General features: G+C 39.2%; 1 protein-coding gene across 8 annotated transcripts in view; it reads right to left on the reverse strand.

Moving 5' to 3' along the window:
• aff4 (AF4/FMR2 family, member 4) overlaps window positions 1–18901 on the reverse strand; it is a 47718-nt gene that overhangs the window by 746 nt on the left and 28071 nt on the right. For 4 of the 8 annotated variants that reach the window (XM_084136270.1, XM_084136267.1, XM_084136265.1 and 1 more), the window contains 15 exons: window positions 16430–16519; window positions 15725–15755; window positions 15567–15633; window positions 14386–14478; window positions 13161–13308; window positions 9697–10521; window positions 8150–8229; window positions 6330–6531; window positions 5194–5282; window positions 4756–4819; window positions 4317–4453; window positions 4157–4228; window positions 2819–2912; window positions 2200–2243; window positions 860–1077 (listed from right to left, as the gene is read on the reverse strand). In XM_084136270.1, coding sequence (XP_083992396.1) covers window positions 860–1077; window positions 2200–2243; window positions 2819–2912; window positions 4157–4228; window positions 4317–4453; window positions 4756–4819; window positions 5194–5282; window positions 6330–6531; window positions 8150–8229; window positions 9697–10521; window positions 13161–13308; window positions 14386–14478; window positions 15567–15633; window positions 15725–15755; window positions 16430–16519 — 2254 coding nt within the window. Of the gene's footprint in view, window positions 1–859; window positions 1078–2199; window positions 2244–2818; window positions 2913–4156; window positions 4229–4316; window positions 4454–4749; window positions 4820–5193; window positions 5283–6329; window positions 6532–8149; window positions 8230–9696; window positions 10522–13160; window positions 13309–14385; window positions 14479–15566; window positions 15634–15724; window positions 15756–16429; window positions 16520–18901 lie in introns of all 8 variants that reach the window. The other 4 variants (XM_084136269.1, XM_084136266.1, XM_084136264.1 and 1 more) reach the window with 1 other exon arrangement.

Below are 18901 nucleotides of genomic sequence, written 5' to 3' on the forward strand. Positions count from 1 at the left end.
CAGAAGCTAGAAACAGAACGACTGCAGAAAAGCTGTGCAGATTTAAAGGTGCAGTGTGTAATATTTAGGAGGATCTGTTGACAGAAATGCAATATCATAAACATAACTATGTTTTCAGTGGCGTATAAAGACCTTACATAATGAACCGTTATGTTTTTATTAGCTTAGAATGAGCATTTCTCTCTACACACACCGCGGGTCTCCTTACATCAACATGTTTCTACAGTGGCCCTGAACGGACAAAAGCGTTTCGTCACTATGTTGTTCTTCGTATGAAGAAGTGAGCTAAAGCTAGCGAATAAAACACTGACACAATGATGAACAAGTTACAATAATATTCGCAATATTGTTTTACTGAATAATCTTACTCTATCTTTGTAAAGAAACCTCATTGATTAACTGGCTACTCTCTGCTGTCTCAGACGACGACATCACTTCCTGTCAGCCACCGTAACTTCTGTTGGGTGCAGTTCACAACCTCACCACTAGATGCCGCTTAAATCACACACTGCACCTTTAACTCACTCTTTCTCACTAAGGGTTCCTGCGTTTATCTCGACTTCTTCTCTATGGTGTGTTTTGTATTATTATTGTGCATTCCCAAACAGCAACATAGTGTCGGCCCAGATCCGGCCCACATCTGGTACACGATGAATCCACACGGATCTGGGCCGACACGATGTTGCAGTCTGGGTTATTTCGCATGCTCATTATTGTGCATTATTTCTCATGCTCTCTTTATTAGGGTCTGGCGGCTGAAGAGTCAGAACTGCGGTTTAAGCAGTTGACGCGGGAATATCAGGCTCTTCAGAGAGCATACGCCCTGTTGCAGGAGGTGTTTGGAGAAGGGCATCAGTACCTCTCTGCTCTTTGGCGAGCTGCTCGGCCTGGTCCCACACCTCGGTGGCGTAGAGGAAGTTGGAGGTGACCTGCACGTAGCTGGCGGCCATCTGGTGTATGCGCTGAGGGATGGTGACGGAGGAGCTGGCGCTCACACTGGAGGAGCTGGAGGAGAAGCTGGCCGCGCTGCCCGGAGAGAGCTTGGGGGAGACCGGAGACGGCATGCCTGCGCTCTTACTGGAGGACACACACACACACACAGAGAGAGGTTTAGTTTATTTTTACTGGAGGACACACACACACAGAGTTTAGAGTTTTCACATTATTTAGTAAATGTGTTTCCATCAGAGTTTATGCGCACACAGGGTATATCTGCTTTGATTTTTATCACCCCGCGGCCATTATTTTGTCTTGTTTTGAGAATAAAACTGGTTCATGCTCAAAAGTATATTAATGCTCAAGAAAAAACATTTACAATAAAAAAAAAATTCACTTTTTTTACATATTTTACGGGAAAATATTTCGCATTTTTAAGCATCTTTTTGCCTTCACTGGATTATTTAAATGCTCCTGCAGTGTGAAAGTTTAAAGCAATCCATGAAGTTTTTCAATTAATACGAGCTCATTAAACTGAGTAGAGTTTAGCTGAGATGAAGTGTACCATGTTAAACCACCAAACATAACACATTTCATAAACTTCATTTATACAGTCAAACCAACATTTATTCAGACTCCTTCAACATTTCTCACATTATCACAGTTTATTCACTTTAGTTTAGAAAATGGTAATGAAATATGAGCAGAACTCAGTTGATATTTGACTGGTTTTGTCCGTCCTTCTGTTAGACTGTCTCACACATGAATTATGTTGAATATCTGTCAGCTGTTAAATTTAACTACACAATTAGATAATACCAGTTTAGCTCAACCAATCACCAAGCAATGCTTTATTTTGTTCAGTCTGTGTGTAAAAAGAGCATTAGCAATTAAAGAAAACACACTTCAGCAAAACATGATCAGCTCAAAGTGTCCGAATCATATTTGGTCCCTAATTTGTATAAATGTTTCTGGTAGTCACTGTATGAAGAATATTTGGGTATAATATGTTACAGTTTACTGTATTTTGCTCTCCTCACTTACATAAATGAACTATAGTGTCCTGCACACACTAGTGAAACAATATATCAAAAATGATATCTGGTGTCTGAATAATTGTTGGTTTGACTGTACATGTGATCCGGTATATAAAACGGAGAGATGTAACCTATTGGTGCATTTTTGTAAGTAGAATGGTGTTTTAAACGTGGTTGTCAGGGTGTTTCTCCATTTACAATATATAAAACAACATAAGGAACTTACTTTGCTACTCCAGGAGACGGAGCTTGGGTATTACTCAACGAATTCTGGGAAAAACAGAGTAAGAGTAATGAATACTTGTGTACGTTACGTTCTTCTGTTTAAAGAAACATTAACATGAATTTCACATCTCCAGCATAAACTACATTTTTCATGTGTTTTTGTAATTGTGTCAGACTGGAGATTTCAAACCTACACTAAAGTCAAACAGTTTGGGGTTTTTGATTGTTTTATGAAAGAAATTAATGCTTTTATTCAGCAAGGACACATTAGATTGATCAGTAAGTGACAGTAAAGACATTCATTATGATTTCTATTTCAAATAAATGCTTCCTATTCATTGAAGAATCCCAAAAAAAATACCACAAAATTTTCCACAAAAATATGAAGCAGCACAACTGTTTTCAACACTGATGATAATCATACATTTGTCCGGATATTAATAATAATATCTGAAGGAGAATGTGCTGTAATGATGCTGAAAATTCAGCTTTGATCACAGGAATAAATTAATTACAGTTTAAAATATATTAAAAAAGCAAACTTATTTTAAACGGTATTTTCAATATTACTGTTTTCCATGGAATAAACACATGAAAAAAATGACAGAAAATCATGTTACCTTCAAGTGTTCAGTGAGCGTTTTAGAGTATTTCAGTGCACTTTCTTTCCGTAGCTTGAAAAGCCTCAAATACAGGAGCGCCTGGCACCTCAGACTGCAGACACACACACACACACACACACACAGCTTACATTAGCCACAGCTTTTCCAAACACTACACACTAACAGCTTTAACACCATTGACTTTACTGATGAACAGTCAAATAAAGATGCTTGATATAATACATTTAACACCATTTTGCTGGAAATACAACATTTTCTTTAGTGTGAAAAATTGCATTGATTGTTTTCAGAGCCATTAAGTTTAATAAAGATTGTTTAAGTACACTAGCAGTGTTGGGGGTAACGCATTAAGAAGTGATCTGATTACGTAACTCATTACTTTTAATGCACAACAAAATATCTGAGCTACTTTTTTCAAATAAGATACACAAAGATACACTCTGTCCCCCGTGTATCGACCGACAGCTCTCCTGTCCTCATGCTGAGGGTAAGCGTAAGAGGCGTTGTGTACGTGTGTGTGTGAACATGATGATTACTGTAGATCTAGACTAAATGTGAATATGCATTTACTCTCACTTGCACAAAAACAGATTCAGTGTTGCTAAAGAGGACTCAGAATATGATGCGAACATGCAGTATTTAAATGAGTTCAATTACACAAATACACTTTATGCACTTAATCTCACTTTATTAACCAATGTCTCTGCTGCTGACGCTCGATGATCCAATTCAACCATACTAATGAGCAAAAATGACTTGGGTATGATTGGGCTTAGGTTTGGTTTAGGGTTAGTCATTTGTAATTATGCATAATTTACTGTAATCACTATAAGTGCATGTTTGTAGCTTTTGGCTTGTTTAGTTGGGGACATTTAATATCCAACAATATTATTGATCTGCTTGCATTGATAACATATGAGAACTGAAGTGAGCTGGACGATGACATCACTGTTTTTCTCCAGAGCGGCTATATAGATAAATTAACTAAATAAATAACTTTCTTTAAAAAAAACAAAACAATCATCACTGAACTTAAGCTGTGACTGTGAAGCTATTTTACTTCTAGAAACAAACTTTGCTGCATTATTTTCCTGTTATCTCTGTAAAGCTGCTTTGAAACACTCTGTATTATAAAAAGCGCTATAAATAAAAGTGACTTGACATGATCCATGCGTAAACGTATTAAAATAAAGTATTACCAAACATTGATTCAGTACTCATGACAATGCACTTCAACTGATTTAAAACACAATGAGAGTCAACAGTGAAAACGATGATTTTCTCAACTGTGAACCAAAAACCATGGACCCGAAACAGGTCGTCTCCGCTACGTACCACAGCACTGCTAGCCTTTTGTCTGCAGATGTCGCATCCGGCGCCATGTAGCTCTTGAGCTTCATCGTGTACCTACCGAACAAGCAAACATGCACATGTGTGAGCAAACTCAAGCATTATATGAAGAGATGTGGAAGCACCTCAAACCCTCTGGTCTTACTTGATGAGCTCCACGGTTTCGGCATACATGGGAAAGGGGGATTTGGCCTCCTGGGCGCTCTTCTCCAGAGCGTTCCCACACTCGATGAACGACACCACAGCGTCCAGGTAATACACGGCCTTCTCAAACCTGTCCATCTGTGGAAAACACAACGCATGTGAGGAGGAAAACAGATTCTACACGGACACTGTAACATAAAATTTGGTATTATGGGGCGCATTTGATTTGAATTTGGCACTAGTGCACAAACTCAAAACAACCTTGCCATTGGCACAAACATCACTGACCCCGAGTTTTAAACACTGGCTCCGTGTGAAGAGAGCACCTGTTGTGTCGCTCTCAATGGAGGACTAACACAAAAGGTCAGGGGTCACAGAAATATCAAGCAGATTAACTGACACAGATGTGAGAACCGTAGGCCAGTAAAACTAACCCTCACCAGAGCATCCGCGTTGTGTTTCAGTTTCTTCGCCTCTTGAAGGTAATGATCAGCAGAATGAATCCTGCAATTCAGACGGAGGATTGGCTGTTATTACACACGCAAGAATCACAGCAAATCACAAGAGAACATTAATGATGCTTAAACGTCCCACTGTGTGGATCCGGATTTCGGGAAACCAATGAGATTTCACTATGTAGTGTACATTTTTTTTTTTTTTTTTCGAGTTGTAAATCAAACAGACTGTGTTCTCCAAAAAAAAAATGCAAAAAAAAATAAAAATAATAATAATAATAATAATAATAATAATAATAATAATAATAATAATAATAATATTTAAAAAAATAAAAATAAAAATAAAATAAAAATAATATAATATTATTATTATTATTGTTATTAAGGAATAAATGAATAAGACAAAAGATCAAGACTTCGTACCTGTCCTCAAACAGGAGTTTGGATCTGGATTTGGAGCCGTCAGAGATGTGCGGCACTGTGACGGGATTCTCCGTTTTAGAGATTTTCTCCTGGTTAAAACAAAAATGACATTGAGAAATTAGAAACTGAAACTTTGATGCTGGACTTGACTGAAACAAACTCTATACAAGAACATGAACCATGTTTAGTGAGTCGTGTGTTCTGAAACGCGTCTCACCAAAACTCTCTCTTTCACGGCACAGCGACAACTGAGACAGAATCTTACAGAGCAAGTTAGACGACGTGTCGGTACTTCTTCTGAATAATTCCTTCGTGACCATTAAACAAACTACATTCATACTATATAGAATGCAATCCGGATGCATTACATTTGCCATGTTGTCACTAGTCATGTTTCAGTCCAAAGTTACGAATTTAACTTTTCACAAAAATGGAATATTGCATAAAACATTAGTGAATAAAGCACCTTTCCCCATGTGTTTAAGAGAAATTTGGCACAAAATATCTGTAATAAAAATGAAAGTGGCAGCATTTGTACATCATAAATGAGTTGTGTCTCAAAATTGCATAAAATCGGTGGATGGAAATATAGTCACGTGACCTATCAGCTTCACTGCCATTCATAAACCCTCTCCCGTGGCCTCATGGGATAGTAAAGTGCACATCAGATGCACACTTCAGAATCTTTATTTATTTATTTTTATTGTTAGCTATGGGAAAACTGAAAGTCTACACAGAGTGATAAGACGTCGCACAATCAGTGATGACAGGACAGAAGCTGAATCTGAAGCTTTATATAAGGTGGCACTAATGCATTTACACAGGAATAGCATTTGCAGAATATAAAACCATGAATGAATGAAAAATATGAAATTTTCCTTTGAGGCTTTGAAGCTTCAAGGCTTTTTATATTCGGCAAATGCAATGACTTTGGACAGAACTAGCAGCGCTGTGTTTGTTATTACACAAAGTGATTGTGAACTGCATAATTGTATGTACACAATCCAGGATGGGTTACATAAAAGGTGGAGATGGTAAACAGTGTGAGCCTCTGGAACAGCCTGAGGTTCTCTCGCGCGCGCGCGCGCGCGTGTGTGTGTGTGTGTGTGTGTGTGTGTGTGTGAGGGCGAACGCACCTTGGCCTCCCTGCGGACGGGCTTGTCGTCGCCCTTGCGGTGTTTGGAGCCGCTCTTGCTGCCGTCTTTGCCGCTGGGAAGCGAGCTGGAGGACTGGCTCAGCGTGCGCTTTCGCGGGTGCTCGGGTTTAGCCGTCGGCTGCAGCGTGATGGAAGGAGAGGGCGCCGACTCCTTGTCTTTATCCTGAGCGCGCTTCGACGAGCTGCAGAAAACAGTTGGGGATATCCTGATTAATCAGCAGCTCAGGAGGAGGAACAATTACAATCTGATCTCACTAATGCGAGAAGTTACCAGGTTTCTCACACCAGGTCATCGTCATTCTAAACCCCGCTTTAACCCAGAGTAAAGGAGTGTTTCACGCTAACACTAGCTGCGTTTACAGGGACCCTAATCACAACTACAGGGGTCGTACAGACACTGGGACATGATATTTACTTTAAGCACTACTTTTTTGGTTTTCAAGGAATACAATCAGAGATCTTACTAATCAAACAATATCTTTATTAGCTTCAAATAAATAAAAGGTAAATGGATAAATAAAAATAAACCAATAAAACATAATGGTAAAAGTAAAGTGCAGCAGATGCAATGACTGCGGAAACTTTAATCACTGAAAGGATATTATGACAAAGATATCACTTTCCTTATTCAAACTGATTTTTTTCCCCTCATGAATATATGATTGACCTGAAGAATGAAAGCCGTATCATATACTTGGATATGAGGATTATTACGCTCATATTCATGCGAAACGGCTCTATATCTGAATCAGACGGGCTGCAGCGTTAATTATGTGTGAAAAGATTGTTTTATCGATAAAATTAAACACTAATTTCACATATATTGTTCAAGTACCTTTTCATAAATATGGCTGTTTTCAAGGGTTTTTCAGGATTTAAGTCCAATTCAAGCATTTTAAGCAGCTGGTACGAACCCTGCTACTAGCACAGTCAGAAACAGTCAAAAAGTCGCACGTAACACATCAATTGGAATGAATTGGCCAAATCCGATTAAATCGTCATTCTGATTGTAAGGAATGGTTTAAACCTTTTCTAATCCGATCGAGAGGACATGTAAACACTTGATCCAGGGTTCCCACACCTCGGTTAACTTCAAATTCTAGGACCTTTCAAGAACTTTCCAGGTCCAATACTCTCAAATTCAAGGACTTAATGTGGGGACACATTTCACGTAAGAGCAAGGTTACATCATGTTACCTTGTAAGATACATTGTTACAGTTTTGCGTGCGTGAACGTCATGGCAACGTACAACACAAAGTCCCTCACGCGGGAAACACTTGACGTAACGCGTAAATGCGCGTAACTAACAAAATAAAATAAAATAAAAACACATTAGCGGACCGGAGGGAATAATATGGAATTTTTCCCAGAAAACTTCTTGCACAAAATAAATTCAAGCACTTTCAACGATCTGTATCTATGCGCGTTTATTTTCAAAAACTTTCCAGCGCCTTGAAATCTTTTCAGATTCGCAAACTTTCAAGGATTTCAAGGACCCGTGGGAATCCCGTTGATCAGAGTGAAAACCGAAACTGGACAGTACAGGTAGAAATGGAAACTCAGTTAACGTTTGCATCAGGTTATGAATACACAGGATTAATTGTTAACCCTGCTTAAATTTAAAATAATTCACTGACAGAATTTTTACTGATAATATTTGCTACTGGCGTTTTTACATTACCCATTTTCCCAAGCTTTCCCAAGGTTTTTGTATAATTTTCTCATTTCTCTTTTCCGGTGGATGTGGGAACTTGTTTAACGTGGAGGTTATCTGAAGGATTAAAGCAGAATGAACTCACTCTTTACTGCTCGATTTGTGTGAGGACTTCTCATCTAGTTTGGACTTCTTATTGTCTGGTTTGAGACCGTCGTCATCATTCTGTGGGAGAAACACAAGATTCAATAATAAGGTACACTACCTTTCAAAAGTTTGGGATCAGTAAGATAAAAAAAAGAAAAGAAATTAGTACTTATTCAGCAAAAATGAGGGTTTGATTCAGGGTTAGATTCATGTAATTATGCATAATTTACTGTTATTACTACAGTAAGGTATAAAGGACACGAAAATAAACTGTTACCCAATTGTGATTTGTAAAAGCAACGTTACAATCGAACACATTCACTTATCCACAATCTCAGAAGAGTTTTTCACAGAGCTTGTCGCAATGCCATATGGGATTGCATTTTCAGAAGATCTTTTAGAAGATCGTGCCGTCTAAATCTTGGAACCGTTTCGTCTCAGGAACTCAAGCTGCCCTTAAAAGGCAGTGTGCTGGGATTTGAAACGGACCTAATATCGTGTTTAAAGGTGACATTATGTTTCTTTATCTTTCCCTCAGTGTGTAATATTGCTGTAAATGATCTACAAAGTTAAAAAGCACAACATCCACAGCAAAGGGAGTGAATCTCTCCCGCAGAAAACACTCGTCGTCTGTAGTTCTGCCATTATTTCCATGACTTCGCTTTGTCAACATGTTTTTCTTCCACCATGAGGGCAAAAAGCATTGTGTGGACCGACACTATAATTACCCAAGATATAATACTGTTTACAGCGGCTCATGAAGCCTTGGGAATTGAAACTCATACCAATGTGGTTCAAACCACAAATATAGCGATAATGGCACAGAGGAACAATATCGTTGGAATCACTTCCATAATTTTTTTTTTTTCCAGCTGATGAACGATAAAAACATTGACAGCCAATGAGAATCCATTGTGCTTTAAAGAGCTCGAGCATTTACCGTTCGTTGGTGTGGATGCTAATATAGATATCGTTATAGGCATCTTCACAGTTATCGCTCTTGGTGTGAACGTTCATTGGCAGACCAATCACAACAGACTGGGTATTTCGGAAAGGCAGGTTTTAAAGAGACAGTAACTGAAAGAGCATTTCAGGTAGAAGTGAAAAGAAGTGCAGCAGCAATTCACAGTATAGGAAAAATAATGTCCTTTTTGAACTTTAAATCATGTAAATGTATTAGCAGACCCCCCAAGAAATAAAATTATGAACATGTAAATAAGCAAAAGTGCATGTTATTTCATTTCAATAAAAGAAGCGATGCTTGATTTGGTTTAGATTTACTTATTGCGCTCGCTTTTGGTTATAGGAGACAATACAGTACCTTTTTCCTCTAACATTAAGTATTGCCTTTAAAATTTGAAATAAAATATACTTTTGCTAATATTTAAGAAAGAAATTCGACTTTAGCTTTCAGCCATTTTGACAGGTTTTAAAGAGACAGAGCATTTCAGGTAGAGCAAGACCCCCAAAAAATAAAATCATGAACATGTAAACAAACATAATATGCGTATTTTAAATGCTACCCACAAATCGGCGCCAACCAACCTTGTGTTTTCTCTTGGCCTTGCTGGCTCCCTTCTCTCCCGGCTGCTTCTGCAACTCCTTGGCTTCTCCAGGCGAGCTCCGCTCCACCTTCACCTCCGTGTCCTTGAACAGGCGTCCCGGGACTCTGGACAGCAGGTTCAGGTCGATCTGCACCAGCAGTCGGGGGGGCAGCCTGTTTTCCGGGTCACTCAGTGGGGAAAGCATGGGCGAGAACAGGGCGGACGGGTTCTCGGGGTACTGGTCTCTCGGCGTCTGCGAAGACGACGGCACGCTAACGTTGCCCTCGGAGTCCGACGAGGACGACTCGACGATCTCACGGGACTTTTTGGGCGCTTTTTTGCGTTTGTCTGATGCTGGTCGAGGAGAGGAGGTTTTGGGCTCCTTCTTGATGTTGGGTTTGCGAGGGCCCTTGTTGGCGGCGCGGGCTCGGTGTGACGGGATCTCAGGCGAGGGTTCGGTCTCTACTTTCAACCCACCTTTCGGCTCCTCAACCACTGGCGGCTTCTCAGTCTTTTTAGGCTGTTTTTTACCCACAACTCGTCGCCCACCCTGACTTACGCCCTCACTTTGAGCGGGAGACTTCTGACTTCGCCTTTGCCAGCTCTCTGAGCCCTTCTGATTGGGCCGAAGGTCTCGTCCCGAGGAGGGCGTCGGGTCTTTAGATCCCGGGCCACTGTAGACTCGGCTCGAGTTGGTTTCTCGCCCCTCTTTCTTATACTTTGTTGGCGTCGTGCTGCTGTTCTCCACCGGAGAAGCTGGGGATAGCTTGTTCTCCTTCTTGATCCAGTTTTCCAGCTGCCATTTGTTAACAGTGGGCTGTTCCCGCTGCGGTCAAACGGGGAAACTTGCATTGAGTGCGACATCAAACTCGGATAAGCATAAAACAATTCTTGTTATGGATTCAATGCTCCATCATTGGTCATTATTTACCTGTTTAACGCTATTAAGCTGCTTTGAATCAAACTGTATTGTATAAAGCGCAATATTACAAAAACTAATTACAAAGCATTCCATAACTGGTCATTATTGAGCAACATTAATGCATTCATTCACAAATGCAAGTTTTAGGTTGCAACTGGTATCAGTACTTATTAAAGGTGTGACAATATAATCGCAATACAAAAATGCAACAATATATATTGTGGATAATTCACCCAAAATAAAAAATACTGTGTGAGAAAAAAATTCAAGTTTTCAGAGTTTTAGTTTCAGTACTACATTAAACTACTATATATAATGTTGAATATAATGTCTAATAATGCAATGGGGGAATATTAGTGTGTCCTGATGATGCCAAATGTCTGATGTTACCAGTAAAAAGTGTCCAACATTATTTTAAATATATCTAGTCAGAGACAGAGAATATTCGTCTACAATAATTCAGTATTTTCAGCTTCAGAATCATGAATATTGTTATTCTGGCGTCTCTATTGTTCTGTGCTTTGGGTTTCAGCACCAAGTCCAAGTCTATTCATTTACACACACAATGTAATATCAAATTTAGCGTTTTAATCAACAGGACATTTTTTGTTAACCTTATATCATGTCTTGGAGTATTGCAATAATATCGTATTGTGAGTTCAGTATCGTGACATGAGGGGATCGTTACACCCCTTGTACTCATACTTTGTCTCATCCCATGTGCTATATAAACCAACCTTTACTAACAATGTTGAGGAAAATACTATTCAGATCAGTCCTTCATGCTCATGCAGTGCTTCTCTGTGTTAGATGAGCGTTGTGTGTGTGTGCCAGTGCTTCTCTGTGTTAGATGAGTGTTGTTGTGTGTGTGTGCCAGTGCTTCTCTGTGTTAGATGAGCGTTGTGTGTGTGTGTGCCAGTGCTTCTCTGTGTTAGATGAGTGTTGTGTGTGTGTGCCAGTGCTTCTCTGTGTTAGATGAGCGTTGTGTGTGTGCCAGTGCTTCTCTGTGTTAGATGAGCGTTGTGTGTGTGCCAGTGCTTCTCTGTGTTAGATGAGCGTTGTGTGTGTGCCAGTGCTTCTCTGTGTTAGATGAGTGTTGTGTGTGTGCCAGTGCTTCTCTGTGTTAGATGAGCGTTGTGTGTGTGCCAGTGCTTCTCTGTGTTAGATGAGCGTTGTGTGTGTGCCAGTGCTTCTCTGTGTTAGATGAGTGTTGTGTGTGTGCCAGTGCTTCTCTGTGTTAGATGAGCGTTGTGTGTGTGCCAGTGCTTCTCTGTGTTAGATGAGTGTTGTGTGTGTGTGCCAGTGCTTCTCTGTATTAGATGAGTGTTGTGTGTGTGCCAGTGCTTCTCTGTGTTAGATGAGCGTTGTGTGTGTGCCAGTGCTTCTCTGTGTTAGATGAGCGTTGTGTGTGTGTGCCAGTGCTTCTCTGTATTAGATGAGTGTTGTGTGTGTGCCAGTGCTTCTCTGTGTTAGATGAGCGTTGTGTGTGTGTGCCAGTGCTTCTCTGTGTTAGATGAGTGTTGTGTGTGTGTGCCAGTGCTTCTCTGTATTAGATGAGTGTTGTGTGTGTGTGCCAGTGCTTCTCTGTGTTAGATGAGCGGTGTGTGTGTGTTCCAGTGCTTCTCTGTATTAGATGAGCGTTGTGTGTGTGTGCCAGTGCTTCTCTGTGTTAGATGAGCGTTGTGTGTGTGTGCCAGTGCTTCTCTGTGTTAGATGAGTGTTGTGTGTGTGTGCCAGTGCTTCTCTGTGTTAGATGAGTGTTGTGTGTGTGCCAGTGCTTCTCTGTGTTAGATGAGTGTTGTGTGTGTGTGCCAGTGCTTCTCTGTATTAGATGAGTGTTGTGTGTGTGTGCCAGTGCTTCTCTGTGTTAGATGAGTGTTGTGTGTGTGTGCCAGTGCTTCTCTGTATTAGATGAGCGTTGTGTGTGTGTGCCAGTGCTTCTCTGTATTAGATGAGTGTTGTGTGTGTGTGCCAGTGCTTCTCTGTGTTAGATGAGTGTTGTGTGTGTGTGCCAGTGCTTCTCTGTGTTAGATGAGTGTTGTGTGTGTGTGCCAGTGCTTCTCTGTATTAGATGAGTGTTGTGTGTGTGTGCCAGTGCTTCTCTGTGTTAGATGAGTGTTGTGTGTGTGTGCCAGTGCTTCTCTGTATTAGATGAGCGTTGTGTGTGTGTGCCAGTGCTTCTCTGTATTAGATGAGTGTTGTGTGTGTGTGCCAGTGCTTCTCTGTATTAGATGAGTGTTGTGTGTGTGTGCCAGTGCTTCTCTGTGTTAGATGAGTGTTGTGTGTGTGTGCCAGTGCTTCTCTGTGTTAGATGAGTGTTGTGTGTGTGTGCCAGTGCTTCTCTGTGTTAGATGAGTGTTGTGTGTGTGTGCCAGTGCTTCTCTGTATTAGATGAGTGTTGTGTGTGTGTGCCAGTGCTTCTCTGTATTAGATGAGTGTTGTGTGTGTGTGCCAGTGCTTCTCTGTATTAGATGAGTGTTGTGTGTGTGTGCCAGTGCTTCTCTGTGTTAGATGAGTGTTGTGTGTGTGTGCCAGTGCTTCACCTCGGGTGTGGCAGTCCGAGGCGGCTCGTTGGTCTCGCTCTCTGAAGAGCTGCTCTCGCTCTCGCTGTCAGAACTGGAGCTGCTCTCCGACCCGCTGCGACTGCTGGTGTCCTCTTGCTCGGCACCCCCGCTGTTATTACTATTGTTACTGAGGTACACATGCAAACTGAGTTTCTACTTGTTGGCTAAATGATTCCTGATGCATCAACTACCAAGCATGCAACATTGCAAAGGCACAAATAACAATGAGACTATGCCAAAAAAGCAAGTTAATTCACCTAAAGCACGATTCACCTTTGGTCTGTTGCACTACCTGAGCGAAACTCACAACTTGGCTCAGTTTTGACGTAAAGGGGTGCAGTTACAACTTACACGCTACAAAAAAAAAAAAAAAAACTATGTTGCACCATTTAAGGGTTATTAGTTCACCCAAAAATGAAAATTCTGTCATTTTTTTACTCACCCTCATGTAGTTCCAAACCTGTATGAGTTTTTTAGTTCATCTTCGAAACACAAATGAAGATATTTTAATGAAATCTGAGAGATTTCTGTCTCTCCACTGAGAGTCGGCACACGATCGTAAAACTAAACCATATGAATCAAGCAGTCAAGTAAAAATGTTCTGAAGAGACACGATCACTTTATATGATGAACAGATTTAATTTAGGCTTTTATTCACATATAAACATTCAAAGCACACATCTGATATGGCAAACGGAAGATGATATGCTTGATGTGCGAGAACCAATGAGGTTCATTCTCGTGTTACATCGCACGCTTGAGCTTCAGCGAGAACCAATGAGGTGTTTGCGTTGATCAATGTTTATATGTGAATAAAAGCCTAAATTAAATCTGTTCATCATATAAAGCGATCGTGTCTCTTCAGAAAATTGACTAAACCACTCAATTCATATCGATTAGTTTTGCGATCTCTTTATGATTATTTTGAAGTGTCAAAGTGGTAGTTGCGTAGCTGTCAATGGAGGGACACAAAGCTCTCAGATTTAATTAAAAGTTCTTCATTTGTGTTTTGAAGATGAATGAAAGATTACGGGTTTGGAACGACATGAGCGTTGAGTAATTAATTAAACTTTGTTCATTTTTGGGTGAACTAACCCATTAAGGCTAAACTACCAGTGCATGTTTTATTTTGTCACCCTCTCCCATGGAATCAAACTAATGAAGTACAGTATCCCTCTAAACATCAGCTGTACGAGTGTGTCACCTTGCTGAGGTGTTTCGGGACGTGTTTTTGGCAGGATCTTGCTCTCCGTCACTGTCTTCGCTGGTGCTGAGCTTCAGATCATCCTGCAGTGTGCTGGAATAAGAGCAGGACAACAGGACTTCAGATAAACTCTGAGATACTGAGAGGTGTTGATTTCCCCAACATAAGAAGCTTTTAAAACAATATAGGATGTATTCCATTAGGACATTTCCAATTTCTATTAAAATAAATAAAGATGAATTCAAGTTATCAGAATCTATGTTATGCTACAGATAAAAATAAAAAATAAATAATAAGTAGTAAGAATAATTATTTTCTGTAATTATTATTATAAACCGAAGATGCAGTCCACAAAGCCTAACTTGAATCGGACTCGGAAATGTTCTTTTATACGTAATGCTACGGGCCACAGGACAGGACAGACTTAAGACAACTGCAAATCTAAAATTAATCTCATAGCCTACGTTCACATATATATTTGCGCATCCGATTGGAATCTGGATGGATGGACCACATATGGATGTAGCTTGAAACAGATCTGTATTAAATCGCATTATCTAATTCTGAACGGATTTCAATCGGATATGCACAAAAATCGGATTTGGACTGACAGTCTGAACGTAGCCACAGTGATGTACAGTCTAAATTAGATTGCATTGAGTTGAAACATTCAACCGATCAAATGTGACCCTGGACCACAAAACCAGTCACATGGGTCCATTTTTGTAAATTGAGATTTATAGCTGAATAAATAAGCTTTCCATTAATGTATGGTTTGTTAAGACACTATTTGGCTGAGATACAACTATTGAACATCTGGAATCTGAGGGTGCGAAAAATAAATAAAATCTAAACACTGAGAAAATCTCCTTTAAAGTTGTTCATTTATGTTGGCGATTGTGCTGCATTCACATAAATAAATGTTTTATATATTTACGGTAGGAAATTTACAAAATATCTTCATGGATCATGAGCTTTACTTAATATCCTAATGATTTTTGGCATAAAAGAAAAATCCATAATTTTGACCCATACAATGTATTGTTGGCTATTGCCACAAATATACCCGTGCGACATGTGACTGGTTTTGTGATTCAGGGTCACATATATCAAAATATTTAGTGAACAGAAAGAGCTTCTGACAGAACAGGCAGATTTACTTCAGCGTCTCAGAGACTCACTTGGACTGGTCGCTGTCACTTGGCTTTGACGGGTGACTGGTGGATGCGCTCTTCCCTGAGATTTTTTCTGAGTGAGGGAAAGTCAGCACACAAAAAATGCATAAATTTAAAAGGCTAAAGAAACACTCAAGTCTCATTAAATGACTGCTAGAACTTACTTTGTGCCCCAAAAGACAGGTGCTGGGCATCCTACAACAAAGAAGCTAACAATTACAAATTGAACACACGTATACATACATCGCAAAAAAAAAAAGTTTGACTGGTTTCAAATGCTAAAACGGTAGATCAAAATTAATATGAACACTGTTGAATGAAGAAATGCAATGGCAATCATGCATTTTGTAGTGCAGCTTATGGGTACAAACATACTTTCTGCATTAAACTAGGGCTGTCAAATACAAATGTTCATGTTACTGTGTGTTCATGTACATTACGCTCTGTTGAAGTGTGTTTTCTCAGGTTACTGATGCACTTACACAGTTTTATGCACTATAGCATGCACATTAAGGAAATTATATTTTATTTAAGAACAATATTTCTTAAAAGTTAATGCACTTTAAAAAGTGAATGTTATTTCATTTAAAAAAAAATGCAATGCTTGATTTGGCTTATATTTGCTTATTGCGCTCGCTCTCGCCCTCTTGTGGGCATAGGAGACAATGCAGCACATTAATAAGTATTGAATTTAGAGTTGGAATATAATTCGCATTTTGCTAATATTTAAGAAATGTAGCTTTTCAGCCATTTTGACAGCCCTGCATTAAACGACTGTTTTTATACTATCCTGCAAACATGATTAAAATGGACTGAGCCAAGTGTGTGGCAGGTGTGTGTGTGACCATAGAGACCCTTTCATATCTGACCTTGGCGGTGGAGAAAGGAAACTTTGAAGGTTCAGTCTTGCAGGGCGTGTGAATGGCTGTCAGCGGAGGAGGCCAGACCTGAGTCATTTCCTGGAGAAGAAAACACAGTTCAATCAAGCTGGCTTTTAAAACTAATTTCCCCTTCTGCACTTTGACACCGTCATTTCTTCTATCTGCCTTTTTATAGCCGGACCTTCGTTCTAATGCGTCTCCAGTGGACAGCGATCTCAGCACCACTTACACGTCGCAGGAGAGCTAACTGAAACATTTCCAAGACTTACCATGTGTTACAAATATTGCCATTTAATTCAAAGTGCTTTCCAGAGTGTCTTGCGGTTCCTTTCTTTACGGACGGATTAGAAGTGAAGAAAACGGGAGAAAAGGTTTATTAAGTTTTATTATAAGTTTTAGAGTTCTTATCTTTGGGGAGAGTAACGAGAGAAACTGGGTAGCTGACAAACGTTGAGGTTGGCTAGTCTAAAAGTTTGAAATCTTCAAGTTTTAAAGGTAAAAAAAAAAAAAAAAAAAACCCACAAAAACACAGACCATATTAAGACTATTCTAGATCCCATCAGACTGCTAAAAAAACACATTAGAATGTTTTCAGTTGCTCCAAACATTTTTTACCATACCGGTAGGCGTTGTTTGCATGTTTTAAACATTTTGTAAGTGTTTCTAACATGTTACTAAACACTGCTAGTCCATAGTCAGCATTTCAAAATACTGCTAGGCATTTTTTAGCATTTAACATATTGCTAGTTCATTGTCAGCATATTTTAACACAGTCATTTTTAGCATGTTTTAACGTTGTTAATATGTAGCACATTGCTAACATGCTACTAACACTGCGAGTCAACATTGCAACATAATGCTAGGCATTTTTAACATTTAATTGATTGCTACATGTTGTTAGGCACTGTTAGCTTGTTAACATTAACCATATTGTCTAGTGTTGATAACGTGTAGGCATTGCTAGTCTGTTATCAGCATTTTTTCACATGCTGCTAGGCATTGTTAGCATGTTTTAACATATTTGTAACATTTAGCATATTACGAAGTGTTGCTAGGCATCACTAGTCTGTTGTCACCATAGTTTAACATGTTGCCAGGCAATGCTAACACATTTTAACATGTTAACATGTAGCATACAGCTAAGCGTTTGCCAACATGCACTGCTAAATACTGCTAGTCTGTCGTCAACATTTCAACAAACTGCTAGGCATTGTTAGCATGTTGTTAACATTTAACACATTGCTACATGTTCCTAGCATGTTTTCGCACGTTTTTAAAAGTTAGCATTTTGCTAAGCACTGCTAGTCTGTTGTCAGCATATTTTAACATGTTAACATTTAGCATATTGCTAAGCTTTGCTAATATATTAAACTGCTAGTTCATTGTCAACATTTTTAACATATTGCTTGGCTTCGTTAACATGTTGTTAGCATTTAACATTGCTCCATGTTAAAACATGCTAACATGTTACAAGGCATTATTAGTTTGTTGTCAGCATATTTTAACACGTAGCTAGTCTTTTTTAGCATGTTTTAACGTTGTTAATATGTAGCACATTGCTAACATGCTACTAACACTGCGAGTGAACATTTCAACATAATGCTAGGCATTTTTAACATTTAATTTATTGCTACATGTTGTTAGGCACTGTTAGCTTGTTAACATTAACCATATTGTCTAGTGTTGATAACGTGTAGGCATTGCTAGTCTGTTATCAGAATTTTTTCACATGCTGCTAGGCATTGTTAGCATGTTTTAACATATTTGTAACATTTAGCATATTGCGAAGTGTTGCTAAGCATCACTAGTCTGTTGTCACCATAGTTTAACATGTTGCCAGGCAATGCTAACACATTTTAACATGTTAACATGTAGCATACAGCTAAGCGTTTGCCAACATGCACTGCTAAATACTGCTAGTCTGTCGTCAACATTTCAACAAACTGCTAGGCATTGTTAGCATGTTGTTAACATTTAACACATTGCTACATGTTTCTAGCATGTTGCCAAGTATTGTTGATGATTTCAGCATTTTTAACATGCTGCTAGGCATTGTTAACACGTTTTAGCATGTTTTTAACAGTTAGCATTTTGCTAAGCACTGCTAGTCTGTTGTCAGCATGTTTTAACATGTTGTTAACATGTAGCATATTGCTAAGCGTTGCTAATATATTAAACACTGCTAGTTCACTGTCAACATTTTTAACATACTGCTAGGCATCGTTAGCATGTTGTTAGCATTTAACACTGCTCCATGTTAAAACATGCTAACATGTTACAAGGCATTATTAATTTGTTGTCAGCATATTTTAACACATAGCTAGCATGTTTTTTTAGCATGTTTTAACACTGTTAACATATTCCTAAGCATTGCTAACATGTTACTAAACACTGCTAGTCCGTTGTCAGCATGAAGCTAAGTTGAGTAAATTATAACACCATTATTTTTTCAGTGTTCTT

This window comes from Abramis brama (assembly GCF_963993115.1).
Source record: "Abramis brama genome assembly, chromosome: 15".
NCBI lineage: Eukaryota > Metazoa > Chordata > Actinopteri > Cypriniformes > Leuciscidae > Abramis > Abramis brama.